Source organism: Misgurnus anguillicaudatus, chromosome 10 (genome assembly GCF_027580225.2).
Source record: "Misgurnus anguillicaudatus chromosome 10, ASM2758022v2, whole genome shotgun sequence".
Taxonomy (NCBI): domain Eukaryota; kingdom Metazoa; phylum Chordata; class Actinopteri; order Cypriniformes; family Cobitidae; genus Misgurnus; species Misgurnus anguillicaudatus.
Genome location: NC_073346.2, coordinates 34335221 through 34360678, shown reverse-complemented (window position 1 = coordinate 34360678; position 25458 = coordinate 34335221). Strand labels below are relative to the sequence as shown.

The following is a 25458-nucleotide window of genomic DNA, read 5'->3' as shown; positions in this document are numbered from 1 at the left end:
TGTGAGTGCCTGAATGTGGATTTTCTTGCCTCACATCAGGATCCACTCATCATTTTTAATTATTTATTTAATTTGAGCAAATGTATCTCTGATGGGAAGTGATTGTGTTCGGAAAGGTTTTGATGGCTATCCTTTTATCCTGCATCTGTTTATCTTGTAAGAGCCACAAGTCACAATACTAAATGTTTGAGCATCTTAAGCCCGAATAGATAAATTAAACCAAATAGGGTCTAGAATCAATGTTTATCATGTTCATAAAACACAGACTTTAGATAATTTTTGTTTGTTAAACATACATCCTTACAGTTTATGCAAGATGAATATTTCCTTGTGACATTAAAGAAATATTCCTGCTTTAAATCTAATTAGACTCAGTCATGAATAATCGTCACACATTTTGACTTAACCCTTTTTTTTAAAAAAGTGCTTTCCAGGAAAGTTTTCTTCTATAAATATATAAACATACAAATATACCAAATGAAAAAACAACAGACCCTCTGCTTTCAAACAAACAAAACGGGAAAAAACTTTATTTATTTGTTCTTTTTTATAACCTCTTTATAACCTATTTAAAGGGTATTGATGGGTATTATTAAAGCAACACCAAAGAGTTTTTTTTACCTTAAAATAACGTTTCCAAAAAAGTTTCAGTCATTCATCCACTCGAAACAGGGTGAACGACACTTTCACATTCGCTTTGCAGCCCTCTATCGGCCAAAACCGCACTAAAGAAGTTTCCAACCATCGGGTCGCGGTCCTGTAGTTCGAGTGAAACTACAAAAACTTGCTTTACGGCAGACCTACAATCCAATCAGAGCCAGCTATGCTGCAGTATTTACGACAGTGGTAATGGACAATTCCGCTTCTAACCTGTAGGGGGAGCAAAGAGCAAAAACTCTTTAGTGTTGCTTTAAAATTGCCCCCCTCCTCACAACCCGCTTCCAAACCTCTGCTTACCCTTTAGCATGGTCAAGAGGTTGCAGGTACAAAATGAATCTTTTTCATAAAGTAAACAAGATCTATTTCAGACCATTAAGATTTATGTGAAATATGACACTAAGTTTTATTCAACACTCGGAAAACATTCATTTACAATACAAAAGCCTCCTGATGTAAAAGACAAAAACAGGCATAATATATAATTATTATACAAAAACAAACTGCAATGCTATTTTGTTTCCAGCAATAACATTAAACAACATACTTTATTCAGGCTCTTGCATCATCAAAGAGAGCATCACTGCTGGAAAACTCTTATTGAATGAAACCGTGTTGCTTTAACTGATTCCACATATTTCAAAACCTATCATTGTCTCTTTTGATTGTACTGCTTTTGTGACACAAGCTTATGTAAATGCTGAATAACTAAGGATGGATTTTTATAGATCATGTGACGATCCGCTCCACGAATTTGAATGCGATTGGCACGAGGATAACATCGCTCCAAAAACTTACTCTGCAGTTCTGCAACCACCTGTCATAAAAAACACAAAATTAAAGAGATAGTTCACCTAAAATGAAAAAAATCTTGCTCATGTTGTTCTAAATCTGTATGAGTTTTGAACACAAAAGCAGATATTTTAATAAATGATGGTAATCAAACATTTAACTGCACCTATTGACTTCTATGGTCTGCTTACCATCATTTATCAAAATAGCTGCTTTTGTGCCAACTATCCTTCTAATACAGTTCACAGAAAGCAGACATGTATACGACTCTCACCTGGTTGAGATCTATAGGCAGTTGTTCATCAAAAGATTCTCCAGTGATCACATGCACAGATGTCTTGCTAGAAAGAGGCTTGTATCTCGAGATCTCCCTGAACATTAAAATGCATACATACAACAAACGGCACTCTTTTATTAGCATGATTAGATATTTATTTTGGAAATGATGCAAAAATACGAATATGCAGTTTAACACAAACGGCGATTGGTTTAATATCTAATGCAATTGCATTGATGTATTTTCATTATAAACGGTGTTTTACCTGACTTGAGCTGCACTCTCATTGAGAAAGAAATGCTCGTCGACTGTAGCACTCTGGTGGGCGGGGTTACATAACAGATATTTCTGAAAAGAGAAAAACGGCTATTTATTTATTTGTTCATTTTTGTTTGTTTGCAAGACTATTCCCTGGTTTTACAGACACTGCTTAAGGCTACTCCTAGACTAAGACACTGAGCTGTCTCAACTGAAAATAACTTTCACTGACAGATCTTAAAATAAGCCAGTGCAATTTATTTGTTTCAAAATCCCATCTTGTTTATAAAAGTTGCTTACACATCTTAATTTAACTAAGACCTAGTCCTGCTTTTAGCTAAGCCTCGTCTGTGAAACCAGGCCTATTCTGCTCTACAAAGGCTAGCGCAGTAACTACGCAAACACTGAAACCAAATGGGACCAAATTAAACCAGGAGACTTTAGTCCCTTTCACACATACAGTCTTTACTGGTAATTTACTGGTAAATTGCAGTTAACATGTCATGTGTGAACAGAACCTTTCCGGTAAATCAGTGCTCCCAATTTACCAGTAAGACAGGTTGTAAGATTAACGGTAATTTGCCGGTAAGCGCTGTGTGTGAACGAAAAATATAGCATTACCGGCATTTAGAACGGACGACGTCAGACCGCGCTGACAGATGGGGCGGGCCAATCAGAAAGTTTTTTATACAGGTGACGCGGTTTCCCCCAGACTGTTTACGGACGTTTCCACCCACATGTTGCTTAAAAGTCGAGCACACCTGAAGTAAACATCCACATTTCTTCACCAAAGTTGTTTAAAACAGCTTACCATCTAATTGCCAAATTGCCGACGTCCTTAGCACACCATCTGTGAAGCCTAATGTGCAAACGCGCAGGTTCCGTTTGACGACGCCTAACGCAATGTTGTTTGGTCACGAGCAACTTCGCGACCGTTTGCCACAGATGTGAAAACAACAAAATACGGACCGTGGATATTAATTCATAACCCGCCGTTTACAAATACGACACGGACGGAGCTCGCCGGCCGCGCGCCACAGGTAACTTTCGCTTTCTCTCCGAGTTTACCGGTATTTTGATACTGATGTGTGAATGATGTCTTACTGGTAAAAAGACGGAACGTCACTGCATGTGTGAACATCACATTTTTGTATTTACTGGTAAATTCATTCTGGTAAATTCATTGTAATTTACCAGAATTACTGTGTGAAAGAGGCTTTTGTCACAAGACAAAACCAAAACACTTAGTAGGGATAACTTTCAAGATACTAAAGTGCCAATCTGATCTCACGTATTTCCCTGGCATAGTCACGGAATATTTCGATCACCCATCCATGTCACCGCCACGGATCTCAGCATTCCTCCGCGTCCCACAGACCATCCTTTCCGTGCCAGCCTCAAGCACTGGTCACTTCATTGTTTTTCCTATTTTCTTACCATTTTGGCATGGATTTGGGGTTAGAACGACTTTGTGTACATAAAATGACTTCCTATCCTAAACCCTCTATCCCTAACATCAGACGACAATTGACCTTTTTTTGCGTGTTTGCAAACAAAGATAATGGTTTTTGTGGGCGGAGCCCAACTGGTGGCAGAAAGTGAATGCTTCTCAATAGCTGTGTGAAGTGTTTTAGCGTTAAACTGTGATTTTTATGGATCCGGTGTTCTGTAGAAGTCTGTTTCCCTTATATTTCTCTTAAGTGTAATGTTTCTTATAACATTTTCACCAAGTTACGTTTATTTTTTAAGTAAATGAAAAGTTTAAATGGCTTGGCTACTGATATATGTGCATGTATGTACTGTATATATTGTTCTTTATTGGTAAATCAATTATTTTTACAGTATGAATCGCTGAAGTACTTATAATAGCAATACTATCATGTATTCGGTACAATTTCATTTATTAAATATTTCATCATTTCCCGTTTTCAATTTCTTCCTTATATTTATAGCCTACGTGTTTGCTCTAAAACTATTATGTTTACATACAAATTAATTTGTATAGGCCTGTTTATATATTATTAACACTTTACATCGTGTGTGTGTGTGTGTGTGTGTGTGCTATGTTTATATATTTATTAGTAAACATCATAATTTAGAACAAACAGGAAGAAGACATAGGCTAAGATAGAAGGTAAAAAGAAGTAATAGAAAACGAAAAAAATATGAAAACTTTATTAAAAACTCGTTAAAATCTTTAATCTTTCTAAATAAATTAAAAACGTAACGTGATAAAAACGCTATAAGAAACACATAGAGGGATCAGACTTCGACAGAACACCGGATATCTTCACTATTTATTTTCTATTCAAATTATTAAAAGATTTTCAGATGATTTCATCACTCCAGTCTGTCCGGTTGAGGGCTTATTGCAACCATATAAACACTTACGTTTATCTTCAAATGTGTCTTCGACGACGGTATACTATAAAAATGAAGGTCATCTATTTTGGCATTCCTATTCTGACACTCAACAGCACAACAAAACATTTTCTAGTGAGTTATATTGTTCGTTTCACTCGTGTCTCATTCATTTCCACTGTTCGTCTGCCACCACATTGCGCACGTGACGTAACTGTGACGTCGACTCGCAAAAGGTCTATTGTTTAAAAATCCAGAAAAAAAGTTTTCTGTTTAAGTGACATCCTAACCCAAACCCAAAATCTAACCCCAAACCCAAGCCAAAATGGTTTAAAAATAGGAAAAACAATTGAGTAACCAATATGTGAAACTGACACAGAAAAGAAAGTCCGTGGTACGGACACGGAAAAATGCGGAGATCCGTGACAATGACACGAATAAATGAGCAAAATATTCTGTAACTATAACACAGACCTTTGTGAGATCATATTGAAAGTGCAAACATAACAAAAGTGTTTTTTTTTTGTGATTTACTGTTTTCTACATACAGTATAATCATCCTGCGTTATGTAAAAAGCATTCATCTTTTCAAAGATTGAAATCATTGACTAAAATCAAATTGATTATTCTAATTTCATTATTAGATTATGAGACTTGAACCTGGATTTTACAGACAGAGTCACATATGGCCAAAATGGTTCTTCTATGGCATCGTGAAGCACCTTTATTTTTTTACTCTTTCCCTGCCAGCGTTTAATTTTTTTATTATGATTTTCATTAAAGTTTTATGCCTTCCAGAAAAATATTCTTCTTTAAATATATAAACATACAATATATTAAATAAAAGAACAGACCTTCTTCTGCTTAAAAAAAAACGTTTCATGCTATCTTTATTTGTTCTCTTTATATCACCTCTCAAAAAAAAAAAGATTTTGAGCAAAAAACATTGCATTGCAATTGCATTTTTGTTAAGGACTTTTGTTAGAGCGCTTATCAAAACATTCACTGAGTTTTTACTGTTTTTGGATCAGTGATGCTTCAGTGTTTTATAAGTTGAGTAAGAGCACCACCTAGTGGATAATAGCAGAAATATGGATTGCCGTAAAAGTAGAGATCAACCGATATATCTGTTTCAGGATATTTCACCGATATTTAAGCTTTTATCGGTTAAGATGTTGGTTTTGTAATATCGGATTGACAATAACGCCGCCATCTTGTGGCTGTTTTGAGAATTGCAGCATCTGAGTAGAGGAGCTAAAAACAAGAGCAGCGTGCACAGCAAATATGATGTCGGAGTGACGCGACCTCATTAAAAGGACTTTGAGTAGTTACTCGAACTGATCCATCAAATCCTGTCCCAATAACGGCGTAGCTTTACATGAAAAAAATAGCCACGAATGAATGGTGGAATTAAAAATGCTTAATTACATTTTTTTGTTATTTATGCTAATTAGTAGCCTTGTAAAATAACGCTCATATTGCTATTCACTTACCGGGGTTGAAGGCTAAAGCACAGCCACCACATGTAGCTAACTTTTAACAAGATTTACCCTAAGTTATATTAACATTTACAAGATAAACAGTATTTGGCTAAAAACATCTAAATAAATGTCTGTGGATATTAATTAATTAATTAATTATTACCTCCGCGAGCTATCGCAGTTTGATACAGTTAATGTGTGAGTAAAAGCATAGATAAACAACACTATATCATCAGCCATTTCATTAACTATAACGATAAAATATGAATTATTCTGACATAAAATACCAGTTAAGAAATTTTATGACATATAAGCTGTTTGGTTTGTTACGTTCCTGACGATATTATTCATTAAATTAATATTATTCTTCACTCTTTCAGACCCCTATGCATTACATTGTATGCAATGAGGGAGTGATTGTTATTATTATAAGGGTTTGTTCAGTTCAGTAGTGTTGTAGTAATTGTGTCAAAAAAGTATAACAGTAAATAAAAATCGGTTCAGCATATCGGTTATCAGGCACATAAGCATACAAATATTTGGTATCGGTATCAGTTTTAAATAATCAGTATTGGTCGATCTCTACATAAAAACTTGTTATTGGCAGGGAAGCGTTTTCTATTAATTGGTGAGATAACTCCTCAATGACCACGGCAGTGTTTCTTGAAAGCATTGCAATTAAGAAAAGCATTTTTAATTCAATTTATATTAAAAGTAATGAATGAAGACCTCAACTCAAATGTGTCAAGTTAACACTCGAGTCAAGTGCACGGGGGGAGCAGACCCCTTTCATACAAAACAATCGCTCATTAAGAGGGACAGTCGAATGAAATGTCAATAAGCATTTTTAAGGGCCACAATTCTTCTCTCTTAAACATGAAAGGCTCATGTGAGCACTAATTACTATTTGATTGCCCTGCTTTTGTGGCGAACTCGTATATGAGTGCAGTGGGCGACCGTCTTTTAAATAATGTGATTTGCAGTTGACACATGCTTATACAAGTCAACATGACTAAAATAAAAACCTGCTGGTTTAGACTGATTAAGCTGGTCTTACGGTCATCTTAGGCTGGTTGAACTATGCTGAGAAAACAGTTTGTGTCTCTTGCAAACCGAGATATTTAAGACTTAGTTGTTTTTGTTTTTTTTCTAAATCTACCGTTACAAAGAAACATATTGCTTCCGTTTCATGCGTCTAATCTTTCTCAGACAAATGAGACAGAGGTCTTAAAAACAGCGTGTCTGTTTTTATGCAGATAGGGAGAGGGATGGGCACGTATGAAATAAGAAATTCACCTGTACGCATCATCACTGCCTTCCTCTCGTGCATTAATTATTTCAACCTCCCTATAAAGGCAGAACATTCCTCCCCAATCACCTCCTCCGTTCCTCAGGTCAACCTTTCATTCATGTCGTAAATGGGAATCTGTCGCTTTTTGAGGGGAAAAGGGGCCATTCAAAATTCTAATAAATGTTTTGCATATTCGTGGCCGCATGTTAACTTGCATGAAATTGGGTGGAACTGGAGCGAGGCAGGCGGACGTACGCTTCGACTGTTTCGCGTCGTGACCCGAGAAACCCCGTCTGAAGGCATTTCTCTGACAGCAGCCTCACACGAACGTCCAGGAAAGTTCTTGGACGTATCAGACAGCTGAGCATTGAAGAAGTAACCATGTTGTTTGGTGATTTGAAACAGCTTATGCAACAGCTCCACCATGTGGGCATGTCGTAAAGGATGGAGCAATGACATTAATATAACATTAAAGGAATAGTTCACCTAAAATTGAAACTTTTGTCATCATTTTCTCATCCTTGTAACTTGTATGAGTTTCTTTTTTCTGATGAACACGAAAAAAGATATTTTGATAAATGATAGAAAGCACAGAGTTGATTGTAACCATTGACTTCCATAGTAGGAAAAACAAATACGATGGAAATGAATGGCTACCGTCAACTGTGTGCTTACCACCATCCATCAAAATATCCTCTTCATCATTTATCACAAGACTTCCATACTAATTTTTTTGCCTACTATGGAATGGTGCTTCTGTTTTCTGCTTCATTACAAATATCTATCTTTGACTTCAGCAGAGCAAAGAAATTTATACAGGTCTTAAAGCTCCCATTCTTTCTGTGTTTTTGAAGCTTTTATTGTGTTTATAATGGGTAATATAACATGTGTTCATGTTTCACGTGTAAAAAAGTGGTATTTTTCACACAATTTACTTATCTTTATACCGCTGTTTTCACTGTCCTCAAAACAGGCTGATGTCTTCCTTGTTCTATGAAGTCCCTCCTTCAGAAATACATATCGAGTTCTGATTGTGTAGTTTGTTTAGTGTGTTGTGATTCGATAGCAGCTTAGCTTTCGACAGGTATTAATTATGCTATTATAGCAACATGAGGGTTTAGAAAATGGATGGGATCAGGAAGAACGTGACCTTTAAAGGTGAGTAAATGATGACAGAATTGTTTTTTTGTTTTTTTGGGTAAACTATCCCTTTAAGTGCTTTGGGACTGTAATGCAGACCAACCTGTCGCTGTCCAAGCTCCTCCGAGATGTTTTCTCCTTGAATGACAGGCTTCAACAAACCCATGATAACGAGCAGACGACTCAAACCTGCGGCTGCGGAAAACTGCATCATCTGCAGGGATGGAATCAGGTGAGAGTACCAGTAAACATACACCACCATGAGATCTACATTATAAAAATAGATTTTACAATTTTAAAGGAATAGTCTACTCATTTTCAATATTAAAATATGTTATTACCTTAACTAAGAATTGTTGATACATCCCTCTATCATCTGTGTGCGTGCACGTAGCGCTGGAGCGCGCTGCGACGCTTCGATAGCATAGCATTTAGCTTAGCCCCATTCATTCAACGGTACCATTTAGAGATAAAGTTAGAAGTGACCAAACACATCAACGTTTTTCCTATTTAAGACGAGTAGTTATACGAGCACGTTTGGTGGTACAAAGTAAAACGTAGCGCTTTTCTAAACGGATTTAAAAGAGGAACTATATTGTATGGCGTAATAGCACTTATGGGAGCACTCCGACTCGGCGCAGTAACACCCTCCCTCTCCCATTATGAGAGTGAGAAGGGGAGCGGACTTTTCAGGCGAGTCCAAGTACTCCCAAAAGTGCTATTACGCCATAAAATATAGTTCATCTTTTAAATCTGCTTTAGTTAAGGTAATAACATATTTTAATATTGAAAATGAGTAGACTATTCCTTTAAGATGACTAACTTTTAACTTGCTGTCCGATGAATAGTTAAACACCTTCACGTTCTGAATGCTAATATGAATCTCTAAACAAACTGAAATTGTGACACTCATAAAAAATCATAACCTAATTTATTTCCTTCAAAAGTTAAACATGAAAAGTTAAGTTAGTCAGAGTTGGAATTGATCTTTTTAAACACATTTTCCCAAAGACATTTCTACCTTTCTCTTTAAATAAACCATTATTCACACCGTTTCATCTGTCAGCATTTCTAGCCTAAACACAGCCAGCATCAACCCGGCAATTTGATTCGGAGTCAAATCAGTTGGTTCGCTCGGATGCTTTTTCACCTGTCCCTTTTTTCTCCATTTCCTCATTCTCTCCGTTCCTCCAGTGCTAATTCTGTGCAGTAGGTCTGGATTATGTGCGGGAAAGCATGCGTGTCAAAGGGAAATTTAGCGAAGGTAAAGACAGCCACGATAGGCGGATGAATTAAACAGATAACAGAAGTGCGGACGTCGTGTCAAGTAAAATGCCTCAGTGATGTTGGTCATTTTCCGTTCCATTTTCTCTCTCTCTCTCTCTCTCTCTCTCTCTCTCTCTCTCTCTCTCTCTCTCTCTCTCTCTCTCTCCTTAAGCATGACAGAAAACTATCTAAATGAATAAAAAAGTGATGAAATGACTTTGGCGCTGTGGACTTTCTGCTTTTTGACTTCCCATCTGGATTAGTGCAGGCTGAATGGAGTCTGTTTCTTTTGTAAGAACCAACACATGACTGTCTGAATGTTTCTCTCTCTATATTACACACACACACACACACACACACACACACACACACACACACACACACACACACACAAAGCATTGATAAGAGTCCATCTGAATTTGCATGGTCCTGATGAATTATGACTTCTATATACTCTGTGTTGACCAATCAGTCAGATATAAGAGAAGCTAGCTCAATGGTAGAGCATTGCGTTAACAACACTAAAGGTCATGGTTTGAACCCACGAGAACATACTAACATACAAGGTGTTCACTGGGTTCGAACCCATGACCCTTTGCACTGTTAATGCAATGCCACCTAGCTATATAGGAATGTTTTAAATAAAAAATTATAAAAATATATTTTTAAAAAATGAAACGCTACTTTTAAATGTCAAACTAAATTGTAGCATATACAGTATACTCTACCATATATCTATTTTCATACATTTTTTAAAGCACTTTGCAAGAATAACTGTTTAATCTAATCTAACAGTTGTGCGTGAGTCTATGTCAACATCATTGATCTACTGTGCCAGTACTAAAACATAATATACATTCTTTCCCCAGCCCTAAACTCAACTACAGCTACAAAAAGGCATAAATATATAGAAACTAAGCAGTAAGTGCACTTCTGAGAACTGCCACAAGGGGGCAGCCAAGTTTCACTTTGAGTTAATACTGAAGGCTTCATATGGGGTTATAGCAGGGGTGGCAATTGATTTTCTCAATTGGGTCCACATGAAAAACTGTGACTGCTGTTGGTAGCCACACCAATAGCCAGGAATTAATTTAGCTTAATATAAATTTTATTTATTTATTATTAATTTACTACTGTAGTTACAACATGATCTAACCTGTTTAAACATCAACCATGATTTAACTACTGTATAGTAACCATAGATTTTTCATTTTTGTTTGTAGTGAAACTATTCCAACCACAAAGTTACGATTGTCTTACTATAGTAAACTGAGCTTAACCATGATATTTATACTTAACTCATTAGCCACCAGACATTTTTTGAAAAGTTGCCCACTAGCATTTTTTTGTGGTTTTCACAAAAGTTTCACAAAATGCCTTCCAGGAATTTTTCTTCTAAAAATATATAAACATAGAAATATATCAAATGAAAGAACAGACCCTCTGCTTTCAAACATACAACAAACAAACAAAACGTGGAAAAAAGTTTCATCCTATCTATATTTTTTCTCTGCTTATAAACTCTTAAATATGAGTATTTGTCTTTAAAAATACATTTTTTTAGCTAAAAATAATTGCATTTTTGTGAAGAATTTTTGTTAGAGATCAGATTCAGAACAATTATCAAAACATACACCGAGTTTAAAATTAGTAAATAACGTTTTGGCTTAAGTTTTTTTCATAAAGTGCCATCTAGTGGATAATCGCGGTATTGCAATTTAACATGAAATGTCTTTAGAGACATGTTATTTATGCAAATATTTTCTCTTGGCAGGGAAATGGAAATCAATCCGCCCAAAACATTACTACACATTTACTATAATAAATATTCTATAGCAGTGGTTCTCAAACTGGGGGCCGGGGTTTTTGACATTTTATAAAATACATTCATTTATCATGAATTCTGTGTAATTAAACCTAAAAGAAAAATAACTACTAACCAACAGCACTACTTCGTATAACTTAATATGTTTTGTATTATTAAAATTTTAGAACAGTTTTTTGTCATATATTTTCTTTGGGGGGGCCACGAAGGAATGCACCGTACACAAGAGGGGCCGCACACGGAAAAAGTTTGAGAACCGCTGTTCTATAGTATATGTGCTATAATAGCTAATATTCATAAGGAACGTGCATGACCAATAAACCCTTTCAGTCTTCAAAATTGCAGTACTTTCTTGAAAAATTAGATGCACCACCTTCTGTTCAATACGGATGAAATATTACTTTGCTAAACATGCAAGTCCACTTTTCTTTATTTTTCCATGCTCATTTCTTATTAATTCATGGCAGTGATTAGCTAAATATACAACACTGCATGGATTTTATTTGTATTGCAACAAAAATTTGTCTTTTTGGACCAAAATCCTAACATAAATGCAGTGCTATTTAATATATTTAAAAACTCGCATTCTGGATGAAGTACGGAGCATGGGCCACAGTTTGCCCACCCCTGGCTTACAGTATGTGGGCTTATTTTAATTGGAATATCTGATATAAAGTAACTGTTGATTGTATCTGTCATGTTTAGCACATCCATACTGTGCTGCTTCCAGATTTTTACACTTCAGCTTCATTCTGCTGTTTGATAAATAGGATGCACAGAAAGAGAAGACTTTATCTTGGGGAAATCCCTCTCAAGAGACTTTAGAAAGTGACAACTCTGACATGTTTGTGTGTGCATGCTATTTTTTACCAAATCAGCCACTTCTGTTATTTCTGTCTGCATCACTTAAACCTCTCGGGATCTGAAATCAGCTGTTTTTGTGTTATCCCAGCAAAGCTTCTAGCACAGAAAGAAGGCCACAATCTGTTCTCAAGCAGCCGTATTTGAGAGGACTGGAAAATCAAACTAAACAGCCAATGGTGGCAAGTGCGTTTTAAAACACAGGCTTGTTGATGCTCAAAGGTGGCCGAGGTGGTAAACCCAGCTGGTTTTCCACCTAAACGAGCTAATCACCAAAAAAGTTTCCAAAGCAAGGCATATTTGACCCTGGGCAACAAAACCGCACAGTTTAATTTAAAACAATAGCCAACAATACATTGTATGGGTCAAAATAGATTTTTCTATTATGCCAAAAGTCAGGATATTAAAGGTGGTGTGTGTAAATTTTGGCAGGATCTAGTGGTGAGATTGCGAATTGCAACCAACAGCCCACTCATTTTTTAAAACGCATACCCGCCAAAGGACAAACATGTCATCGGAAACAATGTAGGCACCAAACGCGCTCTGTAGAGTAGTTTATCTCTGTAGTTGTATCTCTGTCACATTTTATTCAGCTTTCAAATGATGTATAAATCTCAATTTAAAAAAATTTACACTTATGACCCAGGGTCACATTAACTCTTTCCCCGGGGAAGTAAAAAAAGTCCTAGGAGGGAAAAACCCTTGGGAGATATATATATATATATATATATATATACATTGAAACGGATAAGGAGATTAAGCGGATATTAAGCGGGTTCTGCCGGTGGTCATTGGTCAGGCATTGGCTGGACATCACGTTGAAGAACAGCCAGTAGATCAGAGGTGTACTATCCACCAGCTGGCGCTCTTACCCAACTTGTACAACCCGGAAGCAGCCCCTTAAGCCAAACAGTTCAAAATCAGTGTATGTTTTGATCATCGATCTGAATCGGATTTCTATCGAAAGTCTTTTATAAAAACGCAATGATCTTTATATCTAAAAATTTGGTATTTTTGAAGAAACCTATCCCTATTTGAGAGGTGATAAAAAGAGAACAAATGAAGGTAGGATGAAACTTTTTTTGTTTGAAAGTGGAGGCGGGTCTGTTTTTCTTTCATTTGATATATTGTATGTTTATATATTTAAAGAAGAACATTTTCTGGAAGGCATGGCACTTTTGTAAAAAAAATCATAAAAAATGCTGGTGCTGTGGCTGGCAACTTTTTTAAAAACGCTGGCGGAGAAAGAGTTAAGATTTATTTGCCATTGATTTTTGTATTGAAATAAAGATAGATTCTGCTTTACAAGCCACCAATGAAAAGCCAGATGATTCCCATGATCCAGCATCAGTTACCAGTGATCCGCAGGTCAATGTATAAACAAAAAATAGTTAATTGACATCTTTATTTCAAACAACCCGACCGACCCGAATATCATTAAAAATATTTTTGGATGACTTGTAACCGCTGATGACCGCAGGCACCCGCTCATTTTGGATCAACCCGCGCATCACTGACACTTACACACTTAAGGAAATGTAAAATCGTGAATCAGGCCATTGGTGCTTTTGAACATGAATAAAAAATGATCAATACTTTTACAGCATTTATTAATCTTTGTTCATGTTAATTTTATGAACAAATTGAATGATACATAGTTAAAATCAAATGTTAATATTTGTTATGCACGTATGCACTATTGCATTAACTCAGTGCTTCTCAATTATTTTCTGTCACGCCCCCCCTAGGAAGAAGTAAACATTTCGCGCCCCCCCAACTCTCCGCCGGGACTCTAAATAGTATAATTTATCTATAAAATGACACATCTGCAAAACATTGTATACTTATTAACATTAAAGAAAACACAAAAAAAGAAATATCGATCAACTTACAGCAAAGAATAACTTTATTAACATTGTTTTTTAGTCTGTAACAGAAAAGACTTAAAATGCATCAATTTGCCTGAAAAAAAAATCAATTCTTGTTTAAAGTATAATATTTTTTGACCATTTGATACTGAAAAATTAAATTAAATATAATCAATAAATAATAATAAAAACTCAAGCGGCTTATCAGCGTGATTGGGGTGTAATCTCTTTAAGTGACAGTGCAAAAAAATCACTTCCTGAAAAAGTATTTTTCCCCAGGGTCTCGCGCGCCCCCCCTGGTGTCGCTTCGAGCCCCCCCTGGGGGTCCCGCCCCACTATTTGAGAAGCACTGCATTAACTACACAGTAAAAAAAAGATGTGTTGGTTCAACTTATAAAAGAAATTTACCTTGTTTCTTTAATATTTTGAGTTCATTTAACTTAAAAATATTTGTTTATAAAAAAAATGCCAATTAATATTTTTAAGTTGAATGAACTCAAAATTTTAAGGTAACCAGGTAACTTACTTTTTTACACTGTAGCATTAACAAAGATTAAGAAATGCTGTAAGAATATATTTGTTCATTGTTATTGTTAGCTAATGCATGTACTAATGTTAATAAATTACAACTTAATGTGAAGTGTTACCCAAATAAATTAAAGCTGCTCTGTATTCTAGCGAAATAAGCAACATAAAAACACAAACATTAGGTATCTGAAAAGCATTTGTCTGTTGTCATTTTCCGCTCTTTTAAAATGTCACAACAGCGTCCAAACATAAAAGAGTGAATGTCCATGAACAAAGATTACATCATTTAAATGGCATACTTCCAGATCAAACAATCATTGTTTAAATAAATGGAAATGCTAACAAAGAGCTTTCTTCGGGTATTTTAGCTTGTAGCCCATCTATAAGCATGAAATGAAGTGCAAAATAACTGCAGTAAAATGGGATTTTTTATAAAATGCACTATCCAATGGATTATTCCCATCTGCAAGGCTGCTGATATTAATTCCTCAATGATTTCATTTTCCATTGCCTAGCCATCACATAATCGCAAGCAGATATATTTAATGCATCTTTAACATCTTTAATTTCAACCGCTGGCTCTTTATGATTTAAGTAACATCAGTAATAAAACTCATGTGATACGGATATTAACTTGAGCCTTGAGTTAATATCCCTATCATTTACTTTACTGTTTCCTGAGTAATTGGATCGCGTGTACACCGTCTTGTACTCGATGGAACGAGCGCCTATTAATCAAAGCGTAATTGTGCAGACTTCCCAGATAAACGTCCAGTCATGTACAGATGATTCAATCCGGGTATATTCATTTCTTATCTAACGGAACTCATTCCAATAGCATAATTTTCGATAAATAATAAAGGTAGGAGTTTATGAACTGGGATAGGCATGGAGAAGGAAGAAAGGATGTTTAATACAGCACGAAAGGGATCTCGAAGGAATTGCGATCATGTCCTAGCTAAATCATTTCAATAGGAGGCTGAACGAGGGCAGGAAATGCGACTCTTTTTCCTTCTTGCTGCCATGGAAATTGAATATCTTCCGCGTGCTTAACTGCGGATATAAACTGTGACGGCTGTAGCTGTAAATACCCATGTAATTGGAACTGTACATGGCTGTATTAATATTTAATGACTGTATATATGTGGCCTGCTGCTGCTTTTGGGTACTAAAGGGAGAAAGTGTTATTTCTTCCCTTCAAAAATATATATTTTTTATTTTTCTTGTCAAAAATGACAATCGTTTCGCTAGATAAGACCCTTATGCCTCGTTTGGGATTGTTTATAGTCCTTTGAAACTCCGTTGAAAAAAACTGTTACGCGTTGAGTTAAGTGTTAAGTGTCGGTGTCTATTAGAGTCCATCAGAATTGGAAAAATCCTGCAATGTTTTCCTCAAGGAACTTCTCGGCTGAACAAAGAGGGACATCGGCATTTTGGATGACATGGTGGTGAGTAAATTATCTGGATTTGTCTTTTAAGAAAATGGAATATTCCTTTAATGACACCCAATGGAATTGCTTTGACTTTATGCTAATTGTTTCAATTATTTTTTAACATTCCTTTCATCAACCAGCAAACATTTGTCTCTCATTCTCTCTTTCATTCTCTCTCTCTCTCTCTCACCAGTACTGCTGCCACTTCTCCTCTTCAAAGACATCTTCTGGGATCGGATCGATCAACACCAAGTCAGACACTTGCCTGAAGAGACACAGAGGCAGTCAAAGGACCACACAGAGGATGTTTGAAGGACTCAGATAAGACCTCACACACAACACACAGCCAGCTCTTCCAGTAACATGAGAGAAATGAACAGCATCTCCATCCATTGTGGGGGATTGATGAGGTCAGAGCTACAGCAGGGACAATATTTTTAGTCCTCGGGCGCTACAAAGCTGACACAGCTAAACTTATGGTTGTACATTAAAACATTAAATCTGTCATATGAAGGGGTGACGGTGCACTGAGAGGTTCTGGTTATGGCAAAATAAAACCTTGTTAGGCCATAAACATACTTAACAAAAGTACCACTTGACACAAGGTTATATTAAGTTATATTCTTATAGTCCTGTGAAGGATGCAAAAGTTTTATTTTTAAAATAAAACTATTATTGACTTGTATTAGCCCTGTTTTCCTACTATATATTTCTTCTTGAGGACAACACTGAAATACTTAAAGACCCTAAATACTTGAAAACATGTGATTCAATTTAAATTTATTTCTATTGCACTTTTCACAATTTTGCATTGTGATAAAAGTAGCTTAAGATAAAAACAGGCAAATATATTAAAAAACAGAATATACAAAATATATGGTATTATTACAAAATATAAATTTGCAATACCAACTGCAACTGTATTCATAGCGCTATCCAACAAGCACGTTTATCAAATGCATAACAATTATGCATAACAATTAATCGCGATATATGTGTGTGAACTGTGTATAATAATTATGTATATAAATGTGCACACATGCATGTATATATTTAAGAAATGTTTACATGTGTATATACAGTTGTATATTCATGTCTGATTTATGTTTTATATAAATATAAATACTTAATAGGCCTATATATAAATATTTAAATGATACATGCATGTGCGCATTTTATAAATACATAATGATTATACACAGTTCACACACACATATATGATGTAAAAAAAAAACCCGTTTATTCTGCTATAGATTAATCACGATTAATCGTTATGCATCCCTAATATATTAGCACTAATAACTCTAAAAATGGTTGCCTGTAGGATTGAAATCGCAACATAAATATTAACAGTACAATAACCAAATAAATACATATTATGTTTTTAAACAGCAAACTTGCGTGTCATGGATGTGGCTGTAAAATCTGCCGTTTAGCGTGCCCAGTTCAGAGCCAACCAGGATGAAGGGCGTGGCTAGATCTGCAGCCCTAACCAAACGATTGAGATCATCCACCATCCTTAGGAGAGGACAGGATGACAGACAGGACAGGTTCATGTGAGTGAACTCATTTGGCACTTCATTCATCACAGGGATACATAATGATACACGTATATACTCGCCCACTGCCCCAGACTCTCGCTTATTAATTAGCAGAGCGGTCAGCCGTGTTACATGGAGGACAAACTGACCCCAAAACCAGAGTCTGACACATCAAATTAATAAGCACTGGGCACCACAGACACTAACAAGTCCCATTTCTGATATCCTCATTAACAGAGACACCATGAAGATTCAGTGGACACAGTGTGATATACTGCTAAACATCTTTTAGGTATGCAAAAGATATTACAAAAGTAAAAAGAAATAGATGATTAAAGAAACACAATAGTCCAATAGATTGTCTTACTAAACGCAATATACAATTTCTGCTGCATACTATATTAAAAGGACACTTCGCTTTTTAAAAAAGAAAATAGGCTCATTTTCCAGCTCCCCTAGAGTTAAACATTTGATTTTTGCCGTTTTGGAATCCATTCGGGTGATCTCCGGGTCTGGCGGTGCCACTTTTGGCATGGCTTGGCGTGGTCCATTGAATCTGGTTAGACCATTGGCATCGTGCTAAAAATAATAAAAGAGTTTCGATATTTTTCCTGTTTGGAATTTGACTCTTCAGTGGTTGCATCGTGTACTGGGACCGACAGGGAATTGAGGGTTGCGATTTTCTAGGCAGATATGGCTAGGAACTATACTATCATTCTGGCGTAATAATCAAGGACTTTGTTGCTGTAACATGGCAGAAGGAGGCGTACTGATATTAGGCAGTGCCCAAAAATAGTTCCCTGCTATTGAAAATTACTAAGGGGACTATTTTCGGATGCTTCGTTTTCCGTCGGTCTTAGTACAGCTCACGATATAACTACAGAAGAGTCAAGTTTTAAATAGAAAAAATTTTGAAACTCTTTGGTTATTTTTTAGCGCAATGCTAATGGTCTAATCAGATTCAATGGATTATGCTAAGCTATGCTAAAAGTGGTACCGCCAGACCCAGAGATCAAATGAATGGATTCCAAAACGGTAGAAATCAAATGTTTAACTCTAGGGGAGCTGAACAATTTGCATATTTTCATAAAAAGTGGAGTGTCCCTTTAAAAAAAGTATGTGAAATAGATTTGATTTTGTCTCACGTAAAAATGAAAGGTCGAGTAGATTGCATTGTGGGATAAAGTTTTTTCTTACTGCCAGCTCTGTTGTATACTGCATGAAACAAACATACATTTTCACAAGTGTATTACCTAGTTTGTCTGAAGTCGCCTACTTCCATACTAAATAGTAGGCAAATATCAGGGCTCTATCTTACACCCGGCGCAATGCAGCGCAATGCGCGACGCAAGTGTCTTTCGCTAGTTTCCACCCTCATTTTCACGTTTAGCGCCGTGTTGTTTAAATAGCAAATGCATTTGCGCCCCCTTTGCGCCCATGGGCGTTCTGGTCTGAAAAACGAGGTGTGTTCAGGCGCATTGTTGGCGCGTTGCTATTTTGAGGCAACTAAAATAGACTACGCCATTGACCAACAAAAACCTGGTCTAAAGTCTAAAGTCAATGGCGCAATATGTTTTATTTTATTTAAAGAGCGCATTAGTAATATGCGCCTATAAACGGGAGGACAACGCGGGTTTGCTTATCACAAAGTACATGAATGCGCAGCAGCACAAAAATGCTTTTAAATATGAAAGATTAAAGGATTGAATGTAAAAGATTATTATTGAGTCTCTTGGACATAAATGAGGACTAATTATGAGACGTTAAAAGGAACAAAGAGCTGCTTCACCTGTAACCTGGTAAGTAAATAAATGCTTTGCTTTAAACAAATGCATCTGTTTTTAAATGTTTTTTTAAATGCTACCTCACGGATTTATTATGATGACTCTGTACCTGTGGATATGGTGAGATGAGAAACATTTTTAAGTAATGCTTAAAAAAACCTCTTTGCTAAAAAAAACGCTGTCCAAAGTGCTGAAACGCACAAAGAGCCGTTTGTAAATTCTTTATCTCCTGTTTGTTACAAATAAAGTATTTTTAGAGTACAAACCTTATCTTACATACTTGTAAATTATTTTTTGATGATATTGGATAGCCATACATTTAAAGCAATTTAAAGCCTGATTTTTACTTCCATGACTAAAAGAAAACGGGTTTTAAAGGTTTTAATAAAAAAATAACAATTTCAATACAAGTGAAAAACAACACAATTATTTAACATTAATCTTAAACTGGATCTTCTTCCTCCGCTTAGTTTTTCAGTTTACAAAGTTCGTCATCTAAATAGGGATTAGACAAAGCACCAGCGCAACTTGCTTTTAAAGGGGATGAGAGCTGAGACTCTCATTGGTTTACTGCACGTTACGCCCAAAATACTCCCAGTACAATAGGACCAACCCTTTTCGACCATGCGCTCGGCGCACAAACCATTTTTCCCGTCGTTAAATTAGCAAAAGTGGATTCGGACACGCCCATTTACACGTTGCGCTGTGCGCTTTAGACAATGCGCTTAGATCGTTAAAATAGGGCCCTCAGTATGCGAGGCAAGTAGTATGTCCGAGTTTACAGTATTCGATAAACAGTAGGAAAAAACCCAGATGACCTACACTTCCGGCTAGATTTTTAAGTGTGCATTCAATGGACACTTTAGTATCCCATGAGGCCACATGAGCTGAGTAGCCGCCAAATTTAAAAAAAAAGTGAAAAGAAATTCCTCGTGTTTTAATTCTACTTGTTAAACAACACATAAGTTCATTGCTGATCTGATAACATCATAAGTCTTAGGACATACGGTCACTGTAAAACAAATCCTTGCTGACTTAGTTTTTGAGTTAAAATCAACTGGCTATGCAAGTCATTGTGATGAGTTAAATTAACATAAAACATTCGTACATGACTTATGACTTATTGATCACATTATTTTATTGGCAATAACATTGTATTCATACTGCGCCCATAAATACATTCATGAAGCACTAGGTACACAGTATACGATTTCAGACGCAGCGCATGCATATAGAAATTACATTGTGTGCTGAGTATACATACTATTTTCCTGCGTGCTATTAAAATATGAAAAAGTGTCAAAGCGCCACTTCCAGAATTCATGGTAAATTTATACCATGCCTTTAAAACCTATATTTCATTTACCCACAGGTATCAGACATAAGAGAAAAAAAGACCAATGATAACAACTCCCCTGTCTCTCCTCTACACATCACTTTAATGCATGAAGATATGTTACCATGTCAACAACAACAAGATAAGGGTGACTTCACATGTAAGATGAAAAAGGCTGGAAGGCAGGACAAGGACACAGAGATTGCTCTCCTGTGGTGTGATCAAACTAGGCGGCCAGAACGACCAGAGGATGTGATTGTGAAGGACAGCAGACTTGAAGATACCCATAGGTGAATTAAACCTGGTAATGTGCAAAAGACACTAGCGGGTGGTTTCTTTTTTATTTCGATTTAGTGGAGTATACAGCCATCAAATCTTTATTCTAAAGTAAAGTATACAGTAGCGGCCAAAAGTGATGTCCAGGGGGAAAGCCATGTACAAGTTTTGCTTTAAATGCCACCTCAGGTTAGCATCAAAATATGAGGTGTATGGTACAAAATGAACAAAAGACTAAACTTTCAGGCCTGTTTTCACAGACAAGGCTTAGCTTAAGCCAAGACTAGGCCTTAGTTAAATTAAGTTTTTTAAGCATCTTTAACAAACATGCCTTAAAAAAAGATGTTACTGGTGTCTTGTTTTAGGATCTGTCAGTGCAAGTTATTTTTAGTTGAGACAGCTTAAACATGTATTTTAGTCTAGGACTATTTAAGCCTTGTCTGTGAAACCAGGGGTTAAGGTACAGGGCTCCAGGCTAACTTTTTCACTAGAAGCACAGTGGCCCCAACTGAAAATTTTAGGGGCGCAACCAGAAAATGTAGGGGCACATACCGTAAATCAACATGTTAACCAAATATTCACATTTTTACTAAGTAATACACTGTATTACTAATAAATACTTTGATGATACTTTGTGCTGTTTTAAATTCAGTCTCACATCACAAAAAAGGTCAAATTTACCTGTCACAAATGTGCCACTGAATTTTACATCCAGTCGGACACTCTTAAATTTTGGTGGCAGTCTGGAGCCCTGAGGTATTTAATTGCAAACCATAGCATTTAAGGCAATCTGGGTTTCAAAAAATGCATAGAAAAACAAAAGTTCACAGGTAATGGAGCATATATTGTTTACAATTTTATCTGTTATTAATATTTGTATCACAAAATATTTCTTTTGAGTTTATATTTTGTATTCATTGTCCTGGTTTATGTCTTTATAAACTTGTGTTGTGCGTCATTTTTTGCCTTACCTCCTTAAATTCTTCGCAAAGCTGAGCTTATACTTCAAACATATCCATGCAACATGCATACAACATTTTAAATGCATCTTCAATAAAATATTTGAATAAAGAGCAAAGATGTAATTTGTTCAAAGTTGGACATCACTTTTGGCCGCAACTGTACATCATTAGAAAGCTTATGCTGCGTTTACACCAGCCGCGGTAGAGGCGGCAAGCGCGGGTGATTTACATGTTAAGTCAATGCAAAGACGCGATTAGGCATCCTGCAGTGTGGTACGCGCAAATGGCGTGGAAGGTGCGTCACGGAATTGAGCATTGCCGCGGAAACGCGCGAGTTGAAAAATCGGAACTTCGGCGGATTTCCGCGCCGCGTACACCAATCAGGACCTTGCTGTAGTAGTGATGTGATTACACGAAGCGAGCGGAGTCTCAGCAGAGTCGCAGAAGCCCCTCCCATGACGCGAATTTCCGCGTGAATGTCTCAAATGACTATCATTTCACGCGCGAATCAAGCGAGTTAACTCAAATTTTTAAGCGTCCACCTACTTGCGAATAGCGAGTTTTTGCCCCCACTACCGCGGCTGGTGTAAACACAGCATAATGCTACGTACACCAAGCGCATAGCATCGCGTTGCTCGCTCTAGATTACTCGCGGGATTTAACTTTGTGTCATGCAATTTTTTTCCTTGAGTTGAATATTTTCAAGTTGCGCGAAGGCGCGTTTGAGGCGAATAGCGCGTGTTTTCGCGTCATTTGGATCGCCCCGCGCGAGTACAATTTTTGCATTGACTTTGTATTTAATCTACTCGCGCAAATCGTTGAACTCGCGTTTTGTGTGTATGCCCCATAAGACTTAAGCTTTAATATCTGACCACTGTTTTACAAAGATAGAAGATTGTAATTTTATAATTAGAGTCAGTACAACACTGTAGCTGAATGTAACAATGCCAAGATCATGAGCTACTAAAACACATGAACTGATATCAATGTATATGCAAATGATAACAGTGATACTATAGTGAGGTATCTTATTCTTGCCTAATGCAAAGGGAAGCAAATATCAGGGCATCACAGTCTTCGATATGTAGTTTCTTGTTGAGAGATACCAAGTGAAAGTTAAAGGCGGGGTGCATGATTTTTAAAAAACACTTTGGAAAAGGGAGTAGGGCAGAGTACCAAAACACACTTGTAGACAATCAGCAGTAAGGGGCGTGTCTAATAACCAACATCGTTGCCTGGGTTGCGTATGTGTGGGGCGGGTCATCAAAAGAAGGTCCAGATTCTATTGGGGTAGGGGTGTGTTTGTTTAGGTGATTTCAAATATCAACATTGGCTTTTAGAGATCATGCACCCCACCTTTAAAGTAGAGATTGTAAGACTTTTCATACCTTCCAGTGGTTGACATTCCCCAGACTTTCTCTGTGCCTGTGGTTTCATTCTCCAGGGTTCTTCGGCTAAAACCAAGACCAACTCTGTCATAGGTGCACACCTGAGTGAGAAACAACAGAGCACAGCTCATGAAGGTCCAAATTGGAGACACTTTTGCACATTTTTATTCCAGTGTGAATTTGGTCTCCAGTTTCCTAAAATTGGGCCTATCTTAAAGTAATACCCTTTATACTCCAAAGGACATGGACTCTTGCACTTTATACAGGTCCAGTCAGAGTTTAATTATGTAAACAGGCTGGTAATGATTTGTATGGGCAATGGTTGTTTTCCCAGTAGTATGTTTTTATTGGTTTTAAAGAATTGCAAAAACAGACAAAGCAGATATTACAAAACAACAAATTAATTATTAAATAAGTAACATGATCAAACGATGGAAATTAAGTTAAATATTACAGTGTTTACAGATAGTAACACAGTAATACAACAGCATTTGCATTAAAAGCTTAAGTCATTTAATCTTAATAAGTAGAAAAAAAATCAATATATCATTATGGCTTTTTAAGTATTGACTCGATTTTTTGTGTAAATAATAACTGTGACTCTGCTTTGTTTATTCACACCAGTGAAATGCTTCTTGTTTTAAATTAAACATCTGATCTTCTGTGAGCATTCTTCTGTAAGCAATTATTTTTGGAATAGCAGACAAAAAATTACTATATACATGGCAGATATAAATGTAATATTAATATGTCCCACACTCATACATCAACGGTAGACATTCAGATCCAAACATCCAATACTACTTTGTAAACTAACTGACCTTTGTTGTTAATGACAGACTCTCTTGAACGTAGTACCAAACATCTGAAGACATCCCTGCTGGAGCATCAAGAACCACTGAAACAAAAAATAAAAAGCCATTTAGTCTATCCTCCACATTTTAAAATTAACAATAGGTGGTTGGTACAGATGGATTCTTGAGAAAAACTATTTAATTAGGTTGGAAAAACATGAGAGCACATAAAGTGACAGTTTGGCTGAATTAGACATTTAAGAAAAATACATTTCATAAGCTTACAAGGTCTATCTATCTGACAGGTGTTCACTTCAAAATATGCATAACCTACCAACTGGTTGTCCATGTCCTTTGCACAGCATGTGGATCTTTTGGCCCAGACCAATATCTATTAACTGAGCACCTACAAATTGAAAGACATGTTAAAACATCTTAAAATGCTCCTGTACACCTCTTAAGAGGTTATGATAGCCCACCTGTCTCTGACAGCACCTGTCCTTCTCTCTGTAGGGACGCATAGTTTAGGAAAGCTGGAGTGAAGATGAGGAAGAGCAGAATCTTCATCCAGAAAGACACAACAGACCAGCAGCTCCTTTGAGGCACAGTAAAAGTAGTGTCCTGTGCTGTCTGTGTCTGTGGATGGATAGTTGGCATTACATTTTAGTGACTACATTGTTATATTACTAAATAAAAACAGCACTTTTCTAGTTAACTTACTACATAATGCATGCACTTTTTATAACCTCCGTGTTTATTCAGCTTAGTTTAGTAGACTGCAATGCTAGCAACATCAAAGTTGTGGGTTCAGTTATTAAGAAAAACGTGCATAGATTAAAAAAAGGAAAAAAAATGTTTTCAGTGTGCCTTTACAAAAAAAGTTTCTGTTTAATGCATAACGTAACTAGCAAAATTCACCACATGACTTCACAGAAAATGGTAAAAAAAAATGTACCACAGTATTTACATGGTACTTCCCATGGAACAACTTTCTGGAAGAGGTACTTTTCATTTAGTGCAACTTTACACATGCCTATACTTTAATACCTTCTTTCTGTCAGATTTGACACTGTCGCCATCTTCTCGTACGTTGGTCCTCTTGCGGAGCATATTTTAATGATTTAAATCTCAATTTACACACAAGACCGATTAATACATGTTACTACATTAGTATGAATGAGATGAAACAACACATGGGATACTTCCGCATTGACGGAGGCCAGTGAGGTACAAACCGCGTTTCGTTCATCTGCGGCGAACGCGCAAATTAAATAAAATGTATAATACTAATATACAATATAAATATCCTAATACGGTATTTTTGTTGTCAAAGAAATGA

General features: G+C 36.4%; 1 protein-coding gene across 1 annotated transcript; it reads right to left on the bottom strand.

Annotated features, from left to right (window-relative positions):
- Window positions 1-1052: 1052 nt before the first annotated feature.
- On the bottom strand, window positions 1053-25327 carry LOC129448597 (uncharacterized). Its single transcript, XM_073872427.1, has 11 exons — window positions 25167-25327; window positions 24599-24755; window positions 24454-24525; window positions 24147-24223; window positions 23326-23426; window positions 17440-17556; window positions 16234-16303; window positions 8361-8504; window positions 1992-2074; window positions 1724-1820; window positions 1053-1474 (listed from the first exon to the last, which is right to left on the bottom strand). The coding sequence occupies exons 1-11, from the start codon at window positions 25227-25229 to the stop codon at window positions 1307-1309; spliced, it is 1149 nt and encodes a 382-aa protein (XP_073728528.1). The 5' UTR covers window positions 25230-25327; the 3' UTR covers window positions 1053-1306.
- Between the last annotated feature and the right edge of the window lie 131 nt (window positions 25328-25458).

Bases quoted from the DNA above. Each gene is read 5' to 3' on its own strand.
- LOC129448597 (XM_073872427.1), bottom strand. From the start codon at position 25,229: ATGCTCCGCAAGAGGACCAACGTACGAGAAGATGGCGACAGTGTCAAA. The intron at 24,526-24,598 runs GTGGGCTATCAT...TTCAATTTGTAG, and splicing joins ACAGGTGCTGTCAGAGACAG to GTGCTCAGTTAATAGATATT. The intron at 24,224-24,453 runs GTAGGTTATGCA...TTTTTGTTTCAG, and splicing joins AGGACATGGACAACCAGTTG to TGGTTCTTGATGCTCCAGCA.